The 21,540-nt window shown below is 31.3% G+C and overlaps 3 protein-coding genes across 3 annotated transcripts; 1 reads left to right on the forward strand and 2 right to left on the reverse strand.

Annotated features, from left to right (window-relative positions):
- The first annotated feature begins 410 nt into the window (after nt 1-410).
- On the forward strand, nt 411-3,535 carry LOC131637271 (protein HEAT STRESS TOLERANT DWD 1-like). Its single transcript, XM_058907852.1, has 12 exons — nt 411-475; nt 609-665; nt 781-935; nt 1,025-1,103; nt 1,220-1,399; nt 1,493-1,751; nt 1,847-1,953; nt 2,042-2,181; nt 2,271-2,346; nt 2,606-2,736; nt 2,824-2,941; nt 3,154-3,535. Exons 2-12 carry the CDS (start codon nt 618-620, stop codon nt 3,271-3,273), a joined length of 1,413 nt encoding a protein of 470 aa, XP_058763835.1. The 5' UTR covers nt 411-475; nt 609-617; the 3' UTR covers nt 3,274-3,535.
- Nucleotides 3,536-4,333: 798 nt separating this feature from the next.
- Nucleotides 4,334-5,958, reverse strand: LOC131637265 (ribonuclease 3-like protein 2). Its single transcript, XM_058907846.1, has 3 exons — nt 5,345-5,958; nt 4,873-5,249; nt 4,334-4,737 (listed from the first exon to the last, which is right to left on the reverse strand). Exons 1-3 carry the CDS (start codon nt 5,819-5,821, stop codon nt 4,563-4,565), a joined length of 1,029 nt encoding a protein of 342 aa, XP_058763829.1. The 5' UTR covers nt 5,822-5,958; the 3' UTR covers nt 4,334-4,562.
- Nucleotides 5,959-10,051: 4,093 nt separating this feature from the next.
- LOC131637277 (uncharacterized) lies at nt 10,052-16,881 on the reverse strand. The gene is made up of 9 exons (XM_058907858.1): nt 16,683-16,881; nt 12,305-12,376; nt 12,017-12,106; nt 11,835-11,877; nt 11,651-11,757; nt 11,097-11,192; nt 10,811-11,001; nt 10,644-10,716; nt 10,052-10,410 (listed from the first exon to the last, which is right to left on the reverse strand). Exons 1-9 carry the CDS (start codon nt 16,857-16,859, stop codon nt 10,285-10,287), a joined length of 975 nt encoding a protein of 324 aa, XP_058763841.1. The 5' UTR covers nt 16,860-16,881; the 3' UTR covers nt 10,052-10,284.
- Between the last annotated feature and the right edge of the window lie 4,659 nt (nt 16,882-21,540).

Genomic DNA, 21,540 nt, shown 5'->3' on the forward strand with positions numbered 1-21,540 from the left:
TAGGCTAGATTTCAAGATTTTATAAGTTTGAAAGATTTTTTTAATAATGACTTTTATTTGGATATTTTTAATAGTGGTAATTGAATATTATATTATTAATATTACTATTATTATTATTATTTTATATTAAGTAGAAGTAGATTATTATTATTATTATTAACTAAATATTATATTATTTTTAATAATAGTGGTGGTTTAATATTATTATATTATTATTATTTATTTTAATATAGAGTTTGTAATTAGAATACTTACCAAGTTGACATGTGGCTAGGATTGTTTTCAAAATGACATGTGGTTAGGATTATTTTCAAGAAGACATGTGGCTAGGGTTGCCATCATGACTTCTTTACATTTATATTAAGTAGATTTAATTATATTATTATATATTTTGTAACAAAACCCCTGAAACATCTTGATCGAAAAACATAAAAACCCTGTTTCTTTCTCTCCCACACCAGCCAACAAGCCACGGGTATGTCGAATTTCCATTGTTAACCTTTGTATCACAAATGCATAATCATGAATTACGTTTGAATGTGGTGATTTCTTTGTAATTTTATTTTCCTGAGTTTCGAACCTTTTTGTTTACTCTGTTTTTTTTTAAGTCTCTGAACATGTCTCGTGGTATAAAACATCGCCAAAGGGCAAAGAGAAAGACCAAGGTATCGTTTTGTACCTCATTCAACCTCTTCTATTGTTTTGTTTCAATTCATTCTGTTTTTTTTTTTTGTGTGTGGCAGTTTCTAATTTTTTTGTGGCTTTGTGAAAAATTTGAAGAACCGGGGTGAATCATCGTCTTCTTCAGGGCCACAGGTTCCAGTGAAAGTGTGGCAACCTGGTGTGGACAAGTTGGAAGAAGATGAAGAGCTTCAATGTGATCCTTCTGCTTACAACTCTCTTCATGCTTTTCATATTGGATGGCCTTGTCTTAGGTAATTTTTTTTGGGTGTTTTCTTTAACTTCTTCTTAGTGTCTGCAATCTTCTGAGTCATAATTTTGTTTTGTTTTAAATTTTTGACAGCTTCGATATATTACGCGATTCCCTGGGTTTAGTACGAACAGAATTTCCGCATACAGTGTATTTCATGGCAGGGACACAGGTTTGGTTTATTTAGCATTTCCTAGTCATGTTTTTTACAAGCTTTTTTTCTTTGCTTCTTTTGCTTATTTTGGAAATCTCATATTGATATGATGTTGCATCATGCATGTACCTTAGGCTGAGAAACCTTCTTGGAATTCTATTGGGATTTTTAAAGTATCCAATATTTCTGGGAAGCGACGTGAGCTCGTGCCTAAACATGAAACTGATGACTCTGGAATGGATGAGGATAGTGACAGCGAGGATGATAGTGATGATGAAGAAGAAGATGGTGGTGCCACGGGACCGGCTTTGCAGGCAAAGTCCTCTTCGTCTGCATTTGTAGTTTTTCATTTCTTGACTGTCGTGAAGTTGATATTATTGACACTTTTTGTTCTGTACAAACTTCAGTTGCGGAAGGTAGCTCACGAAGGCTGTATCAACCGGATACGCGCCATGGCACAAAATCCCCATATATGTGCATCTTGGGCTGAATCTGGTTATGTACAGATCTGGGACATGAGCTCCCATCTCAATGCGCTAGCAGAAACAGAAACGGAAGATGTCCAAGGAGTTGATGTAGTTCAGTCTCCACTACAAAAATTTAAGCACGGCGATGAAGGTTATGCTATAGACTGGAATCCTCTTGTTCCAGGAAGGCTTATATCTGGTAACTGTCGGGTTTATATTTTTCTCTAGCATACATTCATATTTAGTTATCAAATAGATTTGAGGCTTTATGTTGGTTGATCTTCATGCTTGAAGGAGGTTGCAATAATAGTATTTATCTTTGGGAGCCTACATCTGCTGCAACATGGAATATTGACCAAATTCCTTTTGCTGGACATACCGGTAGTGTTGAAGATCTGCAAGTATGTATTCAGACATTCCAGTCTCTAACACAAGTGTTATTTATTTATAAGTATAATTAGAGCTCTATCATTCAATGAATCCTTGCAGTGGAGCCCTGTAGAACCTGATGTTTTTGCTTCTTGCTCTGTGGATAAAAGCATTGCATTATGGGATGCTCGTAGCGGGAGATCACAAGTTGCGTTTTTTAACGCACATAATGCTGATGTGAATGTATTGTCATGGAACAGGTATTATAACATTGATTTTTGGTGTTCCATCATATCTCCATTTCCATTCCATATCTCTTCATGTTGTTCTACTTTATTGTACTGAGTAGGTTGGCCAGTCGTTTGTTGGCGTCGGGTAGTGATGATGGGACTATATCTATTTGGGATCTCAGAATGCTTAAAAAGGTATGAAATTATGAATAGCTTGACTATAGTTGTGAATATTCCCCTTTGTCCATACAGAAAAATCGTACAAAAATTGTAAATTGAAAGAACTTCTAGATGCAATTGGTGAAGAACTGTCGAGACGTTAACTTGATTCATATTGTCTGAATTCTTCCATAAACTAACCTCAAATATTTGTTAGGAATGGAAGAATTCCAACTATTTTGATTTTGCTATTAAATTAAAGATGATGTGATAGTACATAATTTTGTGATTGCAGGGAGGAGATACCGTGGCAGCAGATATCATGGTAGCGCATTTTGAATACCATAAGCATCCAATCACATCCATTGAATGGAGTCCACACGAAGCTTCTTCATTGGCCGTTTCATCCTCTGATAATCAGCTTACGTAAGTAAATATGATATTGATTAAACCCAAGAATCTTCACTAGCTTCTTCATTAGCTTTTAACAAGTTTTGTAATCCTTTGCCACAGAATATGGGACCTTTCTTTAGAGAAGGACGAAGAAGAGGAGGCTGAATTTAAAGCTAAAACCCAAGAACACGTTAAAGCTCCCGAAGATCTGCCTCCCCAACTATTGTTTATTCACCAGGTAATTTGAATTAATTTGCTCAACATTTTCAACTTATTGTATGACATAAACACTTGTGTAAGTGTTTGAAAGATCAAAGAAGTTATGAAAATAGTCTGTCATGTTTTTAGACATAACCTGTTTCTAGACATAACCATACCTTCTTGAATAAGTGTTTAATTCAATTGTTTACCTTGGTATTTATCCTCTTATATCCTTTAATCTGGGAACAGGGGCAAAAAGACCCCAAAGAACTGCATTGGCACACACAGATTCCTGGAATGATAGTATCTTCTGCAGCAGATGGATTCAATGTCCTCATGCCTTCAAATATTCAGAGCACCCTGCCATAATAAGGTGCTTGATATTTTGTGGCCTTGCCGTTCCGTTTTCAAGCACATTATCTGCTATAGCTATTATAGTTTAGATATGGTGTTTTGCAGTGCATGCATCCTGAATCTAGGTGCAAGCATCATGAATCTAATGTAATGTCAAAGAAATTTTGCTTTTGTATTTTTGAGAAATAGACTGCATGATTTAAGTACCACTATATTGATGTTTGTCACTGTTTTTCAATTAAACTACTACTACTGATTTTATTAGTATCAGCTTCATTAAAATGGAACTTTATGGAACTTTCCTTTTAAACTTCTACTTGCCTATCCAACCCTTCAAATCCATAATTGACAAGATCATCATTCCTTTGATTGATAAAGAAGATAAGTACATGTTGAATCATTTCCATGATGGTGAACTATCCTTTAAAGATGCCTACAATTTTCCTTGTCCTGTTGGTCAGCAAGTTAATCTGGCATGCAACTATTCCTACATCCAAATCTATTTTTCTCTTGAGATGCTTGCATTGTAAGTTACCAACAGATGACAACCTATCCCAAAGAGGCTCAACTCTTCTACTAACAAAATAGTAACTCATTTATAATTTAAAAATAGTAACATAAGTAAGTATCAAACTACAAAAAAGAGTAATTTTTGTTAGGTCCTAATTTTAATTAAACCAAAATTTGTATTAATAGTAAGTTTCTAAAAAGAATTGTTCAACAACGTCTAATGGAGGCATGCTCTAATAAAAAAAAGTAGTGTTGCACAGAATAGTACACCATATATTGTTTACTGGAACAGTGGAACTTTTCTTAACCAATTTTTTAGTTATGATTTCTAATATAAGTGAGTGTGTTTGTAACACATGATGAGTTGTTTTATTGATCACACTTTTACTTCAATATATTTATAGAATTATATATTAACTATTTTTTACATAGATCTTATTAATCACGACATTAATCATTTAGGTACTTTTGGGAAATTAAAGTTTTTTACACAAATTTATTGTTCAACTCTATACTAATTCACTTTTAAGTAAAATGTATACAAACATTAATTTTATAAAAATAATTCATTCAAAAATTAAATTTTTTTATTGCATAACTAAACATAAACAACAATTACAATTACACTCATTATCCATTTCTCACAAATCATAAACTAACATACTTAAAATTAGTACCACACTCAGTAACCAATTTCTCAGAAATCATAAACTAACAAAGACTTAAAACTAGTATTACACTCAATATCCATTTCTCACACAAATCATAAACTAACACATAGACTACAACACTTGTCACACATACTTGTGTTGTTGTAAGGCCCGAATCATCAAGGAAGCTGCAGAGTTTTCTGCATCCTTCACTCGAGATTTTTCGTCTCCAGACATTTTGAGTATAGCAGACGGAGTAGTTATCTGAACAGCACAAACAAATATCTTATCCTGCGGAGTACCTTCGTCTTTCTCAATGCTGTGAAACATTATAAAGAAGTTTGAAATCAGCATACATGCTCGATACAAGCAAATCAATTTAAAGAACAAGTTAAAAATAACAAATTAGGACTATAAATGAATGTTTTTCTTTCAAAATGCCATAGCAAATTACCTGTATACTGGTTTGGGCCACTTTTTCTTCCCACAAACTGCGTATAATTTCTGCTTGGCGGCTTCAATTACAAAGGTGTCATCAATATCGCCACAACAGTCCGGCATCATGGAAGTTGCAGGAAATAAGCTTTCTAGTTTATCCAAGGCAGCCTTGGCAGCCTCAAGCCTTGCAATGTCCTTCTGGTCCGAGGAAGTGGATGCAACCAACTCTCCGTCAACAAATACACTAGCAGTGCTTTTGGCACCATTTCTGTGTTGCTCTATTTCAACTTTTTTACCATTCTTTTGGCAGATCTCGTAAAGCATTGTCACCGGTTGCGGTTTTTGGTCCAAATCTTGCAGTGTAACTATCGGCTCCAAAAGACCTCTTATTATCTGCCAACAAAAATAACAACCATTAATCATTTTTCAAGAATTCCAATTGAGTAAATTTAGTCCCAAAATAGAAAAAGCTTAAAAAATAAGCATACCACCCATAATCGTTTTAGGTCGAAATCAACGTCAACATAAACAGCAGCAGCGATAGACTCGATAATATCAGCAAGAATCTTTGGAGCTTTCACCGATCCACCATACTTAACAACAACACAATCATCCTCAGAATCAACCGCTTCAGCAAACTCGTTAATCATATCAACAATGGAAAGCGTGTTGTGACGTACATAATGGTGTAGACCATTACGAACGGCGGCGCGTGCGAGTTTCTCGGTGCTAACATTAGCGGCACGGAGGAGGGAGAGTTGACCGGGATCAACGGAGGTATAAGCGAGGAAGAGATGGTTGCTGAAGGCGAGGCCTAAAACGGCGTCGCCGACGAATTCAAGACGCTCGTAAGAAATAGCTTCAGGGTAAGAAGTATGGGTAAGGGCTTGTTCTAGAAGGTTCTTGTTATGAAAAGTGTAACCGATTATTTTCTCCACTGCACAAATTGAAGCTTCCATCTTCATTTTGTTTCTCAATGTATTGTGTGAGATTTGCTTCGGATTTAGAAATTTAATTAAGCAGAAACAAAGTGAAACTGAAAAAGGCAAAAAATTTACTGCAGTAGTTTTTTTATAACAAAGGGATGTTTGGCATAAGGGAGTGAGTATTAGAAATTTGGAATCCAATGAATATATATAGGGATTTTTGACATAAATGCCACCCTTCTGAACAAATGCCACCCTTTGGGAAAAATATATTTATTTCCCAAATGACACCTCCTGAAAAGAAATTCAAAAACTGCCACCTTTTTATTTTTATTTTTTTAATAATTTTTAGAGTTATTTTTTTGTTTTTATATGTAACGGATTTTTTAATTGTTTTAAATTATATTAAATTGTTATAAGTAGTTAATAATTATGATTAAATTATTTAAATACTTAAAAAATTAATTATAAAATGATTTGGATATTATAAATAATAAATAATAATAAAATAAATAAATAAATAAATAAATAATTTAATAATTAATAATATTATTTGATATAACATAAAATATATTTGTTATTATTAATAAAAAAATTTAAAAATGTTGTAGAATGTTTTCCGTTAAACATAAATCTTGTACAATATTTTTTCTCCAAAATTTTTGGTAGGAGGGGTCTGATCTCCTACAAATATAGATGTGTAGGAAGGTTGAATTATCACTTTTTCTTTGTACTTCACACATTTACTAACTATGTCTGTTTGGACTGTTGTGTTTTCTGAAACAAATAATCATATAAGGGTATGTCTAAACCCACATTGGAATTTCAGAAGAATTGTTACAGACATCAATGCTGGTTTTCGACAACTAGGTGGTCATATCCGAAAAGTTAAAGAAATGTATTATCGTTGTCCGTATAACCTTGATGGATGCAGGCCTAGATGGAACCTACATGTATTATTGGGATCATGTGGAAAGTGATACAGATGCGTATTGTATGTTTTCAACATACAGTGGAGAATTTAAGTGAGGCGTTTAAGATCCACTTGTTTTAGATGTTGTTGTTGAGTAGTTTTACATGGTGTATCTTGTGTGAGTATTAATTTGATGTAATTGTGTTTGAAGTATATGTTATGATGTTATCTTTATTGTGTTGTAATCTAATTTTAAGTTGTTGTGTTGTTGTAAACGTTATTGTGATGTAACTTGAAGTTGGATATTTTAATTAGAGTTGTCATTGTTGTTGAAAGAAATTACAAGGCAGTGATGAAATAAACATAAAATAACAAACACAACTAAGTAGAAGTTCCAACCCTGTTTGGACATGTTTTGCGATGATGTCTGAATTCACGACAAACATCACATATTCTTTTTTTCTTTTCGTAATCATCCATTTCTGTTTGTATGCGGGTACTACTTGGGCGGCCTTCTTTCGTCTTCTCATGGTGCCATTGTGGCATAGAGTGTCTCCTTTGTACCGAGGCCAGCTAGGTTCAGTAGGAACTCCTAGGAAACTTTCTTCGTAGACCTTAAACATGTTAACGACCTTGAACGCATAAGCTATATGCACAAAATAATTCTGGTGTCTGCTTGCGCATGCTGCAATGACATGCGAGCAAGGAACGTGAAATGTTTGAAATTTTCCATACATGTTTGGTTCTTAAGGTTCCATACTTATTATTAAGCTTGATCTATAGGGATTTAGCGGGATGGTAGCATACCCGTAATGCTAAACACGGTCTGTGGCTTAAGTATGGCGTAAGAATCATTGCATTCATATCCTCAAATACGTTGACTAGTAATACGTAGAGTATGTTTCAAAAGAATGCACACTTGAAATGAGCTATGATGTTGTCTTGTTGTATAAGAGAAGTAGTGTGTGGACTTATAATCTTAGTAGAACCTCACTTAAATATTTTTATCTCAGTTCTCGTAGTTAATTATTTTTCAGATAAGCAAATACTCACCAAAGGTAAAGAGAATATCACCTTAAAGATTTTAAGTGGTTTATAACTTAAGTTATCTTCCGTTGCGTGTTTAGTTATTTTGTAGCCAGAGATGTTGTAACTTTTGTAATTTGTAAACATATTTGATGTATCTTATGTGTTCCTTGTACTTATGTCAGATCTATATTGTGATGATGTAACTAGAGCTATCAAAATGGGCTAGCCCATATGGGCCGGCCTGTCAGGCCCGAAAAATCATAGGACTTGGGCCTTAAAATTAGAGCCCATATTTTTCAGGGCCATTTTAGCCCAACCCTGCTACCCATTAGGGCTAGCCCATATGGGTCGTGGGTAGCCCATCAGGCCCGCATAATTATAAATTTTAAAAAATTATATTAATATTTATATTATCTTACTCCAAAATAGCATATCAATTTTTCTCAGTTCACTAAATTTTATCTCTATTTTATTCAATCCTTCTCTTTTAAATATTATACATTAACATAATCAACATTTTTTCATCGTACTATATTAGTTTTTCTCTCATAATAAATATTCAAGTATTATTTTATACAATTTAGACATATATTGTATTTAGAAACACATTATAGTATTTATAAGAGATAATATAGTACTTAAAAATGTATTATGTTTAAAATAATATAATTTTTAATTTTATTTATAATAAATATTATGGAGTTTTTATTTTAATTTTTTTAAATAAAAAAACCCATTTAGGATAGGGTAGTCCGAAACCCATCTAGGCTCGGGTAGTAAATCTCGAGTCCATATTATACAGGGCATTTTTGGCCCAGCCCTAAAAAACCTAGGACCCGCTAGGGCCGGCCCGTTTAGGGCTGGGTAGTCCATATAACAATACCAATATTTTGATGCTCCAATTATAATAATTGTTGACACTATCAATTCGGGGTATTGAATTAACTTATGCGCGCACTAAAAAAACTGAGTGGGCCAAGGAACTATATAGTTACACTCACGTGATGAAAGCTATACATATAGATATATTAATGTGGTTTTTTAGTTGATAAATTGTACTCTTTAAAGCTATTTTATAGTTAATTTACTTTTACTTATCCGCCAAATTTACCAAAGTAATAGGCTATAATATTTCTCTTTGAATGAAATACCATTTTAAGTTAGCCTTTTCTTTGTAAGTATACCCTCTATTATTAGAATTTTCATAAAAAAGAATATAAGTAAATATAATAGAACACCCAATATAAAAAAAATAGTAAAACCATGTCTTAATTTCTCAATTCAAACACAAATATATATATATATATATATATATATATATATATATATATATATATATATATATATATATATATATATATATATATATATAGTTTCCTATTACTATTTTTTTATAAAAATTAAATTTCCAATATTTAATGTTGTAGTAACCCTTCCTCTAAAAATGAAACATATATATGTATAAGTGTCTCTAGGACCATCACAAAGTGATTTCTATAACAAAATTGAGATACGTAATTAACAATCTTTTGGTAAAAGGAAAAGTGTTGGGAAATTTAGTTGAAAAAGATAAGAGATTTTGATATTTAATGTACTTTTGATTAGACAGCTAATTTTTAAATTTATGCCATATTATAAAACCTTCGTTATTACAATTATATTTTTATAAAGATTCTATAAAAATATACAATAAATTTATCACATAAAGAAATAAAAATTGTATCTTGTATATTTTCATGTGTACATACGAGTGTGAGAGAGAGACAGAGATTTACTAAAGATTTTATGTTTAAGTCAAATTTTATAGGAGAATAAATACATCCATTTTAGATTTTTCAAATTGTCCAAAACATAAAATGCCTACTTTAAATAATACTTCATTTAATATCACACTAAGTTTTGATTTTTTTTTTGTTAATCGACCGGTATCCGCGGGGGAAAGGGGCCCCAGGGCGTTTTTGACTCCAGCCGGGATTGAACCCGGGTACTAGCCGGTTCCGTCCCTTTTTGGAGAAAGCTCATTTGCCAACTGAGCCAACCCTTTGAGGTTTATGATATTAGATAGAGCAAAAACACCTGATTGTATATGACCCATGTCAACTTTGAGATGGGCTTAGATGAATAAAATATATGTTTCTCTGTTTTAAAAAAAGTTTTGACAAAAAATGAAATATTGTTTGGTGTACCTGACAACACTATCCCTTATTATCTACACGACTCTATCAAACAATGAATATTTAGCATTGATTCTCATAATAAAAAAGAATTATTCTTGAGTGAAATTTATCTAATTTTTTGAGTAATGATATATAAATTGTGTCAAACAATTTAAGACTAAAATTTACTTTAATATCTTATCACCAAATTGAACATTCATCAATGGTCAAAAGAGTACACCCATATAAATCTATTAGCACAATCAAGAAACATCTTCAAATTTAAGATGATTATTACAATTTAATGCATAAGCAATTATTGACTTGATTCATGTTTTCAAGTAGAAATATAACTTGCTTATAAAGTTCTGGTGTTGCAAACCCAATAAACATAACAAGACATATCATTTACCAAACAATGATGTTCCAACAACATCATTGATTTCTCCTTCACCTGGTGCTAATGGATCTTGGTTCATCCCTATGTTTTCATACAGATGCTCCACCAACCTCCAAGTTGTTGGATCTTCCTGAAACCATTAAACATTAAAAAAAAAAATCATGAAATTCTATATTAGCATGTTATGAGATATGAAATTTGACACGAATACTAGGACACAACACAATATAGATATTTTGACATCAATAATGTTAAGAATATAGAACAACCCGACATCATTACATATTATGCCAAACTATATAATGTGTATCAAATAAGTTCAAAATCAAATTTATACTAAGTTATGTAATAAAAAGTACTTACACGAAAATAGTTATTGAAAGTTGCATTTGTGAGCATATTTGGAAGATAGCTTGCTAGTGCAATGGCAGCCCTGCTGTAATATGAAATAATTTTTATAAGAAAATTTAAAAGAATGAAAAAGGCATATTTCATCAAAATGCTTAAGATAAAGTTTCTTCTCAATCAACCTGTGATTATCCGATAAACGAGAATAACATGAAATTACAAGCTTGAAAAGACGAGGTGAAGGTCGTTTCTCAAGATTTTTCAACATCATGTCCAAAACTTGACGTACAGCAAAAAATCGATCTGCTGCAGCGCAAATATAAGCCAAACCATCACCATCTCCCAGAATTCTTTGAATTATAAATGTTGCTACCTGCAGGAATATACAAATTTGATATATTGGTAACAAAATAATGAAATAAAAATAAGTAGAAACAATTAGGCTAAAAACAATATATAGATTCTAACCGTTCTTGATACTTCTTTTCCGATTTCCATATTGCTCAAACACAAGGGAATTATCTCGCTTGAAAGAAGATAAGTTATTACTTCTTTGGTGCTAACCTGTAAATTACAAGTATAAACAAAAAGAAATTATTACAATTGACACATTACAAATAAAAATAAACAATTACAATGGTGTTCGTGCAATTAAATTAAGAATCAATTTTTATAGTCATTTAAAAATCGTAAATAGTTGTTTAATTTTTTAGTTGTGTTTGTATTTAAGTTTTTTTTCAAAAATTATTTTGTTAAGAAATAATTGTTATTGTGAAAATAAAATAGTTTGTTAGATTCTAAAGAAAATAATTTATAATATAAAAGAAAAAAAAAATAGTTTATGTTGTCTAAGATTTTTCAAGTATATTATATATAGTTTTCAACTTGTATGTTTTTCCATTCATAGTTTATACTTTCATGAAAAATCTTTAAAGAATACTATCCAAATTATTTATATTAAAGTTAATTTTACTAAAAATAGTAATGCGCATAAAAAAATAGAATCAATTCAAATACAATACCTTTACCAATGCACCAATAACTCCAAGGCTAGCAAGCCTCAAATGTTCAAATTGTGGCAACTGGTTTGTTGTTTGAAGAAAAGGATACAAATACAAAGGCATGTTGGCTGTATATCAACAAGAAAAGATAAGTGTGGATAATGAAAAGACTAATAGATAAGATGAATAAGAAACTTGACATTACCATTGAGAAATAACATCTTTGTATCAGGGTGAGATGCCACACACTATAATAAAAATATTAGAGAAAAGTCTTAGAGAAACTTATTTCATATATTTTATATGAGGAAAAAGGGAAATTAAAAATATCATATGTCTTCATGTTAGACATAAGATTCAAAATTTGTCAGGACAAAATTATCTCACCTGAAGTAGTGCAAGAACATTGCACACTCGAGTTGATTGTGCAAGAGTAAGATTTTGCAACGGAATATTAGGAAATATTGAAATTATTTCCTGTAAAATTGTCCAACATAAAAAAAAAGTCTCAATGTATGTCAAATTGCTACCTCATGTTTTTTTGCTATATCTTGTTTCGTAAAAAATAATAAGGTTCTAAAAAATGTATAAACAAAGAAAAAAGTTTTGTAAAAGTAATAATGAAAAGAAATTCAACAAACATATAATATATTGAGTTAGTCTCATATAACATACCTGTAAAAGTATAGCAATAGTGCCAAAAGAATTCCATAACAATGGTGCAAGATCTTGGAATAACTCAGTCCTCTGAAATATTAGAAATTGAAAAATACAAATTTGTGTCTTTAATGGACGAGTTCAAGAAACATTACCAAGCACAAATTAAATTGTTAAGTAACAAATACCAAAATAAAGTAATATTATGTGATACTTGTGTGAGGTAGTAATGCTTATTTTTTCATAAATAAATTTGATGTCGCCACCATCATTATAGTCAATGATTTTATTTATTACATAAGATCGGATAATTAAGATATTGAGTTTTTTTTGTTGGTCGAAGTAACACAACATGAGTGACTTAATATCTATCCAACTACTGATATTGGTTGATTGTAATGAAATGAGTTGTTTTTTACATAGATTTTTTTTATCTCTCATATAGTATCACTTTTAATAACTATATTTATATATCTCTTTTATTTCAATCATATTAAGTATTACGCTTTTATTTTCATTTTTTTCTCTTTCATCAAATGTCTCTCTTAATTGCAAGGTTTTTCTCCCCCCTAGTCATCCCACATGACAGAAAAATTTATCATTACATAAAAAATAAAATAATTATTATTTAATGTACAACGAGCAACACATAACACATACGAAAGAGAAGAAGAAAGACTTTAAAGTGACAACTTCGAAAAGGTTGGTGATTGTGAATCGTTGAAGCAAGCGTGGGAAACCTTAGAAAAGGCATATGCTAGAGATGATAAAGCGAAGGTGGTGAGGTTACAAACTCACAAACATTAACTTGAATTGATTTAACTAGAAGAAAAGGAGACAATCAAAAATTACGTGTCGCGAATTACTCTATTGGTGAATCAAATCAAGGTGTGTGAAGAAACTGTTACATAATTGAATGTCGTGTCGAAGATCTTTCGTTCTTTGACAGCAAGATTTGACAATATTGTGATGGCGATAGAGGAATCGAAGGATCTTGCAACATTGGGCAAAGAGGAGCTTCAAGGCTCTCTTGAGGCTCATGAGCAAAGGATGGAGGATAGAAATAATGACAAGGCAAAGGCGGAAATCGCTTTGCAAGCTCTGTTCAATGAGAAGAACAAGAAGAGGAAAATGGCCCATGAAGATAAGGGGAATTTTTTCAGAATTTTGGTGGAAAATAATCTCAAAATTCGAAGAATTCGACTTGTCAAAAGGGTGAGAGAAGCTGCGACAAAAATGGTGGTCAAGGAAACTTTAGAGGCAAAAGAGAAACGATTGACACGAGCAAGGCACAATGCTACAATTGACAAAAGTTCGATCATTTTGCAAGAGAATGCAACGCGAACAAGAGGGAATCTAAAGGAGATGAAGCCAGGGTTACAAGGAAAGAGGTTGATGAATAGAATACACTCTTGGTCATGATCACAGAAGATGAATGGTGCAACAGCATTCGTTCCGAGAACGTTGTAGAAACGTATTTAGAAGAAAATGTTATGGTGATTGTGAGAGAAGGATCCTAGTTTTCTGAGCAATGGTACTTGGATTATGGTTTTTCTACGCATATGACATGGAGAAAGGATTGGTTTGTCAAAATCAACCAAGCCACGAAGAATAAAGTGAAATTCACATATGACACCACTTTAGCGCTGATGGGATCAATGATGTTTTGACCATGAAAAGGGATGGTGGACATTCCTTGTTAAAAAATGTATTATACATTTCGGAAATCAAATGACCTTCTAAGTATTGACCAATTGCTTGAGAAGGGTTACAATATTTTCATGGAAGAGAATACGTTGCGTGTTATGGATGCAAACGGGGTTTTGGTCCTTAAAGCTCCTATGCTGCCAATTGAAGGTTATGGTGCATGGGAGTCTTGCTACAAAGACAAATCGAGAAGAGATGTTATGGTACTACCATCTTGGGCATCTCAATTTTTGAGATCTCAATGCATTGCAAAAGAATTGGAATGTTAACTGGGCTGCCATCCATCAACATAATGACTGAAATTTGTGAAGAGTGTGTGCAAGCGAAGCAACACAAGGGTAAATTCAGCAAGGATGCAGGTTGTAGAACCAAACATCACTTAGTGGTGGTGTATTACGATAAGTGTGGTCCGATGCAAGTTGATTCGTTTTATGGAAATAGATACTTTGTCACATTTATCAATGATTACAGTAGAAATATATGGACATACCTAATTAAGAAAAAAGATGAGGTATTTGAAGTGTTTAAGAAGATCAAGTCCATGGTTGAGCAAAAAACAATCACAAGTTCAAAGTTCTCAAAACGAATGGTGTAGGCGAATATGTCTCAAATGACTTAGTGAAGTTTTGGGATGAAGAGGGGATAGTGCATGAGGTAGTACCAAACTATACACCATAAAAACGATGTTGCCGAGAGGAAGAATCGATCGTTTATGAACATGGTGAGAAGTATGTTAATAGGGATGAATTTTCCGAAAGAGTTGTGGGGAGAAGTGGTATCCATAGATGCCTCTTTGTTGAATAGGTGTCCTACAAAGAAACTTGAGAAGATAACACCAGAAGAGGCATGGTATCGATTCAAATCGAATCTGAACCATTTAAGATTTTTCGGTTCCATGGCGTATCGACATGTCCTAGGCCAAATTAGAAATAAGTTGAATAACAAAGGGGAGGTGATGATACTTGTAGGGTATCACCCACACTAGAGGTTACAAGCTATTTGATGATGCAAACAGAAGGATTGTGATCATCCAGGACATTGTGATCGATGAGTTGAAGACATTGCAGCACGCTGTAACCCATTATGAGTAGGTTGTAACCGGTTACCAGTAGGGTGTAACCGGTTACCAGTAACCTGTAACTGATTAAAGGCTTAAATTTTTAGATTCTACAAAAATGGGAAGTGCAGAAACGCCATGTGTCAAAGCCCAAAATGAAGAGAATGTTAGAAGGCCAACAAGGCAAATAGGTTTTCCTCAAAAACTCCAAGATTGTGATATGTTTCCTGACAACGAAGTCAATGATGATGGTGATTTCGTCCATTTTGCGCTTATGGCCGAATTCGAACTCGTTATGATAGGAGTGGCCTTGAGTGGTCCAAATTGAATTTGTGCTAAGAAAGAGGAGCTGGAATTGATTAAGAAAAACAATACGTAGGAGTTAGTTGATCATACTGAAGGAAAGAAGGCGATTGGTGTAAGATTGATCTATAAGGTGAAGTCAAATCCCAAAGGTGAAATAATCAAGCATAAGGCTTGATTAGTTGTAAATGGGTTTTTGCAAAGAGAAGATATAGACTTTGTCCAGGTATTTGCACCAGTTACTAGAATTGAAACCATAAAGTTAGTTGTTGGTATTGAGAATAGCAACAATTGGTCAATCGATCAAATGGATGTGAAGTCTGCATTTTTGAACGGTCCGCTTGAAGAAGAAGTGTATGTAGAACAATCTCCTAGTTTTTTTGTTGTTGTGATAAACCAAGAAGGGAGGTTCTACAATTGAGAAAGCGTTATACAGATTTAAAAAATCTCCAAGAGCTTGGAACAAAAAGATAAATGGTTTCCTAATTGAGGTTGGCTTCAAGTAATGTGAGTCCGGACATGGAGTTTATGTGAAAACAGATACAAATGAAGGGATGATCATTCTTTGTCTATACATAGACGATTTGTTTATCACGGGCTACAAAGAGAAGAGTATTTCTAAGTTCAAGAGCAAGCTAATGAAAGAATTAGAGATGAGTAACCTTGGTATCATGACAAATTTCCTTGGCATAGAGTTCCCCAAGTCCAAAAGAGGACTGCTTATGCATCAAAGGAGATATGCCCTTGAGATATTGAAGAAGTGTGAAATGGAGCACTGTGAAATGGAGCATTGTAATCATGCCATTCTACTGTGTGTATTGTAAAATGAACAAAATCATAATTTCTCACCTTCAATTATATCTCTTTCTCTAACCCTCTCCTCTCTCACTCTCTCTTTCTCCACTACTCAAACCCTACATTGTTTACCAATCTTGTGATTGAATGTTCCAACATGATTAACATCGATTTACTTACATTAAAACTTGAACAGAAGCTTCAAATTTTATTTTAAACATATATATTTATTTAAAAATTAAAGAATTTTTTTACTCATGATACACTAAATGATGAAGCTTTTTGATTCATCTATGACTAGAATGACCTAAATGATTAAGCTTTTTGAATCTCCCAAATATCCAAAAAATAACCTTAAAATGACTTAAAATATTATTAAATCTGCAAAAGGAGTTAGCATAACAATCCAAATCGATATTGATAGAGAAAACACATTCAATTTCATACTAAACAACTCGTCTAACAATTGGATTACTCGTGAATTTCATAAAATATATTAAAATTAAAGAAAAAAAGAGAAAGATAGAATGGTACCTTCGAGAGAACATGAAGAGCGTTTTCTCGGAGATCAGGCTTGCGGAGTTCAATAATAAGACGTTCCACATACGCCATCCTTTGGGCAATTGCGGTGCTTTGAGTAGAGGCACTGAGAGGAGCTACAGATGACGCATCGTTGTTGATTGAGAACAAGCGAAAAGGAAAATTTGCCATCGATTAGATCTAAATAAAATGATGCAATGAGAAATCAATTTCGTCACTTTGACTTTGTGTATCAGGGCGTTGATATATATATATATATATATATATATATATATATATATATATATATATATATATATATATATATATATATATATATATATATATATATATATATATATATATAAAATTTATGTGTAAGTTACCTTTTTTATTAACTATTCATTCTTTTTGATAATTTTATGACTTTATTGAAATATTATTATTTAAAATATTAAATTAATATTAATTATATAATCTAGATTTTTTTCCACCAACGCTATCCGATCCACAGGATTGTCTAATCTGATTTGGGGTGCATTATAATCTAGATATTCTATTAAGAAACAAATATTGATAAAAAAAGACTTAAACTAATATATTATTTAGAATTTTATCTTTATTTATAATTTGTGAATTTTTAATTGTTTTTATTGTTATATTACTTTATTTACACATTTAATTTAATATTTATAATTGTGGTTAAATGCAAATTCTAGATGACATAAAAAAATAAAGATTATTAATTATCACTGTTAAATGTATTAAAATAATTTTTTTACAACAAAAACTATGTTAAATTTACTCTATAATATATATCAATCTACATGGTGTATGGGAAGTGATAGGTGTAAATTGATATTTAAGTTTTAATGTTTGCCGGTAAGATTTATTTATATTATGTCGTAGTATAAATAAATTGTTGATATTTATAAATAATATAACTATTTTAAAAAAAAATTAATATATATTTAGTACCTTTTTGACACCTGATTTGTTCTTTAGTTTTTTTAAATCAAAAGGTCTATATATATTCATTTAATTTTGATTTTTTTATTTAATAAATACAATTTATTTTCTTTTTTAATATTAAATATAATTTTATTTCAAAAGGTGTTTTTTTTTTTTTAAAATTTCTTTATATCTCTATCTCCCTCTCTCTCTTTTTTTTCTGTTTTTTTTTTCACTTTCGATATCCAAATCTTTAATGTATATTATAATTTTATCAATTTTATATTTTAAATTTTCAAATTTTTAAAAATGTTTTTAATTTATAGTTATCAACAACTTATATATATATATCAAATGAGAACTGAGAATTTTTAATACTAATCATGCGATTTAAAATTAATGCTTAGATCTGCATTTAAGTGATATGTATTTAAACCATACTCTATCTATTAATTATTGTCTCAATCTGAGACGTTGAATTCAAATATATATGGTTATTATTAAAAAATTTCAGTTCTCATTATAATTAAAGTTCTCATTTGATATTTCCTCATATATATATATATATATATATATATATATATATATATATATATATATATATATATATATATATATATATATATATATATATATATATATATAATATTGAAACATATACGAGCATTTTACACCCACTTTAGTCAAATAACACCTAACAATGGAGCTACCATTATAAATTTATAATATGTATAACAATACAAAAACACTATTCTATCACTCTCGTGAAAAAATTCAAAAATATATTCATCAACAAATTATTAACGACGACAATAATAATAATAATAATAATAATAATAATAATAATAATAATAATAATAATAATAATAATAATAATAATAGGTGACTTCTAAGGTGAAGGCTCAAACAAGTTCCTCACACTAAACCATCTTGAAGAGTCGTTTGATTAATATATTCTATTGGATCTTAGAATGAACTCTTGTACTAGATCTTTTCTTTTGAAAACATATGTCTTACCTACTGCATTTATAACCACTGCATGCATAACCAAGTTTGATTCATTAACTATTTCAGCTAGGACACACTCTTTTGGATAAATTACTCAAGCGGGGAAAGCTCCAATTTTATCCGAATTGACTTCGGCCGTTATAAAACTTGACTCTAACAACCGACTTGTACAGAAGCCCTCAAGTATGAGCAATGTAAAAATGCTTTTATAAATTTCACCAAAAAACGGACATGTACAAATATATAATATACTTACATGACTGTTGTATTCAGACCTTATATCTTTATAAAATCCAATATATATACAGTTATGTGAGTAAACCTTATATCATTATTAAACCCACATGTGCTAATATAGTCTATATCTCCGTACCATATTTTTATAAACCTTATTTTTCTTTTTCTTTATAAACCCACATGTGTTTTGGGGGATTGTAATGATTATGTTGGTGTTCAACTTCCTTATTTTTTGACTTATGCTTAGATTTTAGAGATTGAGTCAATTGGAGGGTTGAAATAACCATTCTTCAATTCTATTTAAGTGTAATTTGGAATAGTCACTACAACAAAAATTAGTTGAAGCAACGACCAAAAACCGTAGCAATAAGTATAAAACCGTAGCCTAATAATAGGTGACGGTTATTCAGACATGGAATATGCGGCCGTTGTCTATTTCCATAGACTAGAATTTTTGCACTTTCTCCCACGTAAAAGGAAAAACGTCGTCTAAAGTATATGAATAGGCAACGATTTTTGAATTAAATTTAGACCGTGGGTTTGATTAAGCTACATGTTTGAAACTGCAGTGTATTTATTAGACCATGGTTTTCTGAGTTGATTTTGATCCACGCTTTGTTTAGCCAACACAATAAAACCGTTGTATATTCTTCATAGTACAACTTTTCGCCTTATTTACTCCTTTCTTCAAACATAAATATATTAAATTACTTTATATATATATTTAATATTATAAACATTAAATATATTGTATACCATTATATTAATTTTTTAAATAATCTTTAAAAATCCAAACCTTCTATGAATTCTTTTAGTAATAGTAATATCATTATATGTAATAGTAATAGCACTTGAAAAAGTTCAAGTCAAAGAGATTAATATTTGAATTGGTATATTAATTATATATTGAATTGACGTGCTAAGTTACAATAGAGAGTGGATTTATTAGAAGTAAATTAAAAACAAACCAAAGCAAAGAAAAACACATCAAAAACTACATTTATATCAACTCAAGCCACCAAATAATTATTAGATATCTAAGAAAATTATATATAGAAAAGTATTGTCCATGTATCTAAAACATAGTTATAGGAAGTTCACATTCTATTTTTACTCACTCATATAATTTTACACTAATAAAGAAGTTGACAGAATTTCATGACACAAAGATTTCAAATACATATTGCTAATCTAATGTTAATGGCAAAGAGTACTAAACCATACCGTAGTTCAAAACCTTAATACACATATTAGTTTTAGTTGAATTAGTAGGCTCAGTTTACAACCAAACAATTTACACATAGCATTGCAAGTTTACAACCTTATTCAGGAAAAGGGCTCAACAGGACACTATTTTTTTTTAAAAAAATTTAGTATATTTTTATTTATTTTAATGAAAATAATAAATTAATAAATTAATAAAACATAAAATTTATTTTCCTAAGCACGTGCATTCACTACGCCGTACAAGGGCTACGACAGCGCTTATTTTGGTCTTTTAGAGCGCTTAAAAGCACTGCCATAGCCAGCGCTGCTGTAGGTAAAGACAGCGCTTTTTGGTACGCCAAAAGCGCTCTCGTAGCATCCCCTTTAGCATCGCTTTTTCCTGAAAAGCGCTCTCGTAGCTTCCCCTATAGCAGCGTTTTTTTCAAGAAAAGAGTTCTCGTAGCATCCCCTATAGCAGCGCTTTTTCCAGAAAAGTGCTCTCGTAGTCTCCCCTATAGCAGCGCTTTTATCCAGAAAAGCGCTCTCGTAGCATCCCCTATAGCAGCGCTTTTTCCAGAACGCGCTTTCGTCGGTTGCGCTTTTTTTTATCTTTTATTTTTTTTTTATCTTAGGCAGCGCTTTTAGTTATAAAGTGCTTTCTTAGGTAGGCCTTTAAGAGTGTTTTTCAAAGCGCTGTCGTTGCTAAACGCAGTATTTTAAAGTGCAACCTGTAATTTAAGCCTCCCAGTTCGACCTGTAATTTATATTTATTTTCAACCTGTAATATTTTCGACCTGTAATATATTTTCAACCTGTAATATTTTCAACCTATATTTATTTATGACCTGTAATATATTTTCAACCTGTAATATTTTCAACCATAGGTAAGACATTATATACCAATATAATACCATTATAATCCAAAATAATATATATACACCATTATAGTTCAATTCACATGTAACTAACTCATCTCAAACAAACTAAATCAGATACATATAACTAACTCATCTCTAACAATAACTATATCAAAATATAAGCCCGAAATGTAAAAAATCCGACGAGCGCACGGTCCTGGTCCTGCAAAGTATGAACAGAACAACACGGTCAATTAAACTAACTTTGCTCAAACACAATTAAAGGCTCCAACATCTATACTTCAAATTTTCCAAGAAAACAAATTATCATTCAGTAACATCAACAATATTATTAGCAACAATTTCATGTGATTTGCAACTCAATCCACCAATGTAATGTGTCATCAATCCAGTCTCAAATCAAACTATCAGCACAACTTAACAACAACAAAAACAAACTTGATTCATATAACAACGTCATCATCGTCAACTGATATTAAGCAAAATGAACCAACATCCACCAAAGAAACTCAAACAAAAGTCATTATCAAAATCCGTCACACAGTAATGTATTTATAAAACTTTTCACACAATAATATATTCATACCTATATG

Source organism: Vicia villosa, unplaced genomic scaffold (assembly GCF_029867415.1).
Source record: "Vicia villosa cultivar HV-30 ecotype Madison, WI unplaced genomic scaffold, Vvil1.0 ctg.001961F_1_1, whole genome shotgun sequence".
NCBI lineage: Eukaryota > Viridiplantae > Streptophyta > Magnoliopsida > Fabales > Fabaceae > Vicia > Vicia villosa.